This window comes from Gigantopelta aegis, chromosome 9 (assembly GCF_016097555.1).
Source record: "Gigantopelta aegis isolate Gae_Host chromosome 9, Gae_host_genome, whole genome shotgun sequence".
NCBI lineage: Eukaryota > Metazoa > Mollusca > Gastropoda > Neomphalida > Peltospiridae > Gigantopelta > Gigantopelta aegis.
Window position 1 is genome coordinate 15,715,482 of NC_054707.1, and position 6,000 is coordinate 15,721,481.

Consider the following 6,000-nt stretch of genomic DNA (forward strand, 5'->3'; position numbering starts at 1 on the left):
TAACAACTAGGGTGTGTCCCTTTAAGTTAAAATTATAGCTGTCTTATTACCGTTCTACGAACATCGTGAGACATAACCAAAACCTTAAAACAACAACCAGCTAATATTAACCAATCAGAAATAAGCTTTCAAATAAAAGAGAGAGGGTTTGCAGTATGTGCAATGTTGAGATTTCAAAATAATATCTGTTTAGGAAACATTTATTTTATGTCTAACTTTGCTAAATTGTAAGATTTATTTTTTGTTCATCATGTGCAGTACAATAATCACAATTGTTTAAAAAACCCAGGCTGTGTGGTACAAGCAGATGTTTCCGTCTTGTTTCTCACACCTGACTGACTACTAGATTGTAGACATTTGGTAATCTCTGATAAAACAATTTCTTTCTTCCGCTTTCTCAGGTTCGATAGCAGAAGAATACAATGCCTATTTCTACTCGCTCGTCTCCCAGGATACCATCGAGATGCAGTACTCATTGAAGCGGCAGCGTTTCCTTGTTAACCAGGGATACAGCTACAAGGTCATCACAAAACTGGCGGGAATGGAGCAGGTTCGTCTTGTTCTGAAGCCGAGTTCACTTCCCATCCTGTTACACCATTTAGGGCCACGAAATAGCTCACTCGCTCAAAGGATCGAATACCCTCGGTAGACCTATTCTCTGATCACATTTTTTTCTATCCCATTCAGTGTTATATTTTTCCATTAGCAGCAAGGAATTGAACAGGTTCGTCGTCATCCTCTCAAGTTGTTGTCATAACTTCCAGTCCTGTAAGATCATTTATGGGTGGGATCTAGCTTAGTGAGTAAAATGCACACCAGAGGTGATTGGGGTGAAGAATTGAATCCCATAGGTTGACTCATTCTCTGATTGGGTTTAAAGAATAGCTCGTGTTATTTCAGAAGTTTCTCGCGGCCACTATTATAAATATACCGGCCTCGGTGGTGTCGTGGTTAAGCTATCAGACATAAGGCTAGTAGGTACAGGGTTCGCAGCCCGGTACCAGCTCCCACCCAGAGCGAGTTTTAACGACTCATGGGCAGGTGTAAGACCACTACATCCTCTTTTTTCTCACAAAGTAACTCACTGTCCTGTACAGATAGCTGAGGTGTGCCCAGGACAGCGTGCTTGAACCGTAATTGAATATAAACACGAAAATAAGTTGAAATGAAATGAAATTATAAATGTGTTTTATCACTTGCAGGAGAAACTGCTGTACAGTACTAAAGAAGAACAACTCATGTTACTACAGAAGGTGCTCGCGGCCACGGAAAAAGATGCCGAAGAAGAAGGAAATCCTGGCGACCCAGACCGCCCTCTGGTAAGACTCGTTGTTATGGTGACCCATCTTATTCTAAATATCTTCATGGAGTAGTGTTTATATAAAGTTCTTCCAAGAGGAGTGACTAAGAAGAAATTCCCTATTAGCTCAGTTGGTAGAGAGCTGGACCATTGTATTGAGAGTCCATGATTCGGATCCCCTCATTGGAGGTTGATTATTCTGTTACATTAATAAAGAGTAATACAGTAAGAAGAAAATGGAAGAGTGGTTTGTTGTGCTATAGCTAACATTATTCATTCCATGATTGGTGTAGTAATAGCAATAACACTCACATCATGATAAATAACATTGTTTTCTTTGACAGTTTAATCCAATAGTGTCCTGTATTACAGTTATTTAATTTGTGTTAAATGAAAATTGCCTAAGATGGTCGTCTATAATGGTCTTGGCACACTTTCTGTTTTCAGTTTATTCGGAAGCACGGCTCAATGAGTTCGATATCTGGGTCAGATGACACCGTCTACATGGAGTACCAGAGAAAGAGACCCAAGTCAGACGCACTTCATCCTCTCTTCAAGAGATTCCGCAGATAATACAAGCCATGTCGATCTCTGTGATGATGATAATTGTTTTGTGATGGTATTGCTCGACACCCTCTCTTCAAGAGATTCCGCAGATGATACAAGCCATGTCGATCTCTGTGATGATGATAATTGTTTTGTGATGGTCTTGCTCAACACTCTCTTCAAGAGATTCCGCAGATGATACAAGCAATGTGGATATCTGTGATGACGATAATTGTTTTGTGATGGCATTGCCATCCTGTACACTGCCGAGCTATCTGATTTCAGACAGAAACTAGTCACATTAATCCTGTGTTTTTGATAACAACAGTGGAGTAGTGACTAGGGACATGTTCCCCTAGTGACAGGTTCATGGATGACGAATTAACTGACCAGTTTATTTATTTGACCAGCAGTTGTCATTCAGAAACCAGATGGTCATGAGAATATGGGACAGTACAGTACCATGGTAGTGAGGTTGCCATGGAATCGAGGAATATGACTTTTTTTTTCAGAGGGAAAGGGATATTGCTTGTTTTCCACAGTGACAAAATATCAGCACTATGTCAGTTCTTAGATGAGAAACCAGTCCGATTTGGTTAAAAGCAAATATTTAAATTTTTAAAATGACAGAAAACAAGTAAATTAGTGTCATTACTGGCATGTGGGTTTTGATGGATTGTTTTTCTTCTTCTTTTGCATTGGCCTGACTGGCTTATGGATTAACAAATAAAAATTGTATTAAATTACAAAAATAAGAGGAAAAGAATGAACAGTAGACAATTACACTGTAACTTATTATTGGAGGGTGTTGGGCATTTTCTATTTATTTATTTTTTTACTTGTTTTATTTGACTGGCTTTTCAAGTGGATTAAAAATAATAAAACTGACGAATAGAGTGACTGGAGAAAAAAGAAAGGTGAAGGAGGGATGTCTGATCAAGTCTTGTTTTTTTACTTTCTTCTAGCTTGCTATTTCTTAGTACAAAGTGTGTCAATATACAGATCTTGACATATAGAAATAACCAGCAATTGTTTAATGTTTGTTGAGGAAAATAAAGTGCAAATATTATATGGTACACTTTGTGTATTAAACGGTTGTGTAAATTGCAAAACGGTTTGATTATGTACGCACATACGCTTAGCAAGAAATACCTTTCAGTAGACAAAATTAGGACACAAGTTCTGGGTGTATATTGTGGTGGTCGAAAGAAAGAAAGAAAGAAATGTTTTATTTAACGACACACTCAACACATTTTATTTACGGTTATATGGCGTCAGACATATGTTTACGGACCACACAGATTTTGAGAGGAAACCTGCTGTCGCCACTTCTTGGGCTACTCTTTCCGATTAGCAGCAAGGGATCTTTTATTTTCGCTTCCCACAGGCAGGATAGCACAAACCATGGCCTTTGTTGAACCAGTTATGGATCACTGGTCGGTGCAAGTGGTTTACACCTACCCATTGAGCCTTGCGGAGCACTCATTCAGGGTTTGGAGTCTGTATCTGGATTAAAAATCCCATGCCTTGACTGGGATCCGAACTCAGTACCTGCCAGCCTGTAGACCGATGGCCTAACCATGACGCCACCGAGGCCGGTGTGTGGTGGTCGAAGTTCAAAAATGCTGAAAAATAGCCACCAGGGGTATATGGTCTTTCAATAAAACTGAAGGAAACGTAAAAAAAACATTAAGACTTCATCTCATTTTAAACTTGTCCTGCCTGTCGATTCATTGTTGTTTGTTTTGTTTGACGACATCACTAGAGCACATTGATTAATTGATCATTGGCTATTGGAAGGAAGGAAGGAAATGTTTTATTTAACACATTTTATTTACGGTTATATGGTTAAGGACCACACAGATATATATATAGAGAAGAAACCCGCTGTCGCCACTTCATGGGCTATTTTTCGATTAGCAACAAGGGATATTTTATATGCATCATCCCACAGACAGGATAACACATACCACTGCTTTTGATATACCAGTCGTGGTGCACTGGCTGGAATATGAAATAGCCCAATGGCCCCACCGACGGGGATCGATCACAGACCGACCGTGCATCAAGCGAGCGCTGTACCACTGAGCTACGTCCCGCACCCTGGCTATTGGACGTCAAACATTTGGTAATTGTGGCAGTCTTGAGAGGATAACCTGTTACATTACCCATTAGCAGCTAGGATCTTGTATAGACCAACGATGACCATTGGTGGATTCAGTGGAGGCGAACCACAATCGACGCGGGCCTACTGACATATTTATGAGATCCAGATAATGTACAGTTATCAAACCTTTATTGCCGATAGACACCCGTCCAGCTGCCATAAACATTTTACATGCACCGGTAGTCTGAAACAGCCTCATATTTTCACATAAAATTTTAATTACAAGGGTGTCAAAATCAAATGCAAAAGAATTCTGCCATATCAAATCGATTCCCCAGTCAGTATTATTTTAGTGTGTGTGTGTGTGTAAGTAAGTAAGTAAGTAACCTTTTATGGTAAAAGGTTAAAATGCGGGACTACGCGCCTGTGTGGGAAATCTGCTCAAATTACACGGTAGACTGACACCCATCACAGTTGGACAGACCAAACCTGTGAGGTGGAGGTAATTTAATATATATATTCCAGATGTTTAAAGGGAGAGAGACTAGTTTTTAAACACTAAGGCATATTTTTCACCTAGACTCTAGTTTCAACCCGTAAAAATGGACGCTAAGTTTGGTTAATTTACAAACCTGAAACAAATTTGGATACAACAGAGTGAAACAAGAGTCTGGCATTGAAATACCCTTAAAAATATGAAAAATGCATTTTGTGGTATTGGAAACACCAGGATGACCAGAAACACTTCGGTTGTACAGAAATGGATAATCTAAAAAAATATAAGTAATATTTGATTTCAGTGATCATAAACGGCTCTAATGGTAAAACGTGCCTTACTGTTTAAAAACTAGGGTCTGGTCATTATGCAGCTTTGAGGCTGCTTCTTCAAGGCAGTGGCGTAGCGGGAGTGTGTGTGTGTGTGTGGGGGGGGGGGGGGGGGTCCATGCCCCAATCAGACCTTTTTGTTTACTGTATTAAGTTTTATAAAATACATACAGTGTATGGGTTGCCCCCCCCCCCCCCCTATAAAATTTTGGCTACGCCAGTGCTTTAAGGGTCGTGCTGTAAGTCAATGTCATGTCATGTCATAGGGTTTTACGTGCACATTCAGAACAAGCTGTTGTAGCGCACGCCTGTCGTGGGCGCAAGAGCCGGCCTTGGCTGGCTCCTCCGTCCATGACAGGAAAGGTGGGGTGGAGGGGAGAGGAGGGACCGCAAGGGAGCACCAGCAGCCCGATCAAATCGGCAGCAGGCGGGTGGTGGTGGTGCTATGGAATTTGAATGGAGCAGTTAAATGCCAAAGAGAAAAGGGTGCGCAATTTTGATTGAGGGAATTTGGCGCAATTTTGAACGGTCGGTCGAAAGGTAAATGGCCGAGCTAATATAGGTTTTGACTCTAGTCAAGATACAACCAATATATATATATACAACCAGCCTGACTTCGCCGTGCAAGTCACTGTAAGGCGAAGTCTGTGTCGCCTTTTTAAAAATAGCCATTACTTGCAATGTTCACATCACGAATGAATGGTGACAAACTTGAGGAACACCTATTCATAGATAATAATTAAGTGTGAAGTGTCTGAGAGTTTGAAGAGAGACTGGCGCCACAAAATCATGCGACAGGCTTAAAGATACCGGTAGACTGTCTAGCTCAGACAACACCCGTGTCTGGCACTAATAGATGGCCTAAACGTGCTTCTGAATCGAAATAAAGTTTGAAGTTTGACTGTTGAAGCGTATTGTCAGGCGAATGTGCTGAAAATTGTACAAGGGTGGGGATCTAGACCATGGCGAATGATTTTTTTAGGGAGTTTGGGTCATGCTCCACTGGAAAATACATTGAAAAAATATTCATTTGGAGCAGCAGACCTCAACGTGAAAAAAAAATGCGGGGAGTAATTAACTAGTTTTACGTACACTTTGTCATAATGAATAAATTCAACATACAAAATAAATGTCGAAATTATAAAATAATACAAGCAAACCTGTCCTAGTGGAGTTTTAATGTATATGCACTCGTAATAAAAGGTAACCTGTCCTACACACC

At 40.4% G+C, this 6,000-nt stretch overlaps 1 protein-coding gene across 1 annotated transcript in view; it reads left to right on the top strand.

Annotated features, from left to right (window-relative positions):
• Positions 1 to 2,915, top strand: part of LOC121381473 (general transcription and DNA repair factor IIH helicase subunit XPB-like) — a 28,263-nt gene extending 25,348 nt beyond the window's left edge. The window contains exons 20-22 of the mRNA XM_041510792.1: positions 402 to 550; positions 1,203 to 1,319; positions 1,748 to 2,915. Of these exons, the coding sequence (XP_041366726.1) occupies positions 402 to 550; positions 1,203 to 1,319; positions 1,748 to 1,873 (392 nt within the window). The 3' untranslated portion in view covers positions 1,874 to 2,915. The remainder of the gene's footprint in view (positions 1 to 401; positions 551 to 1,202; positions 1,320 to 1,747) is intronic.
• The last annotated feature ends 3,085 nt before the right edge of the window (positions 2,916 to 6,000 follow it).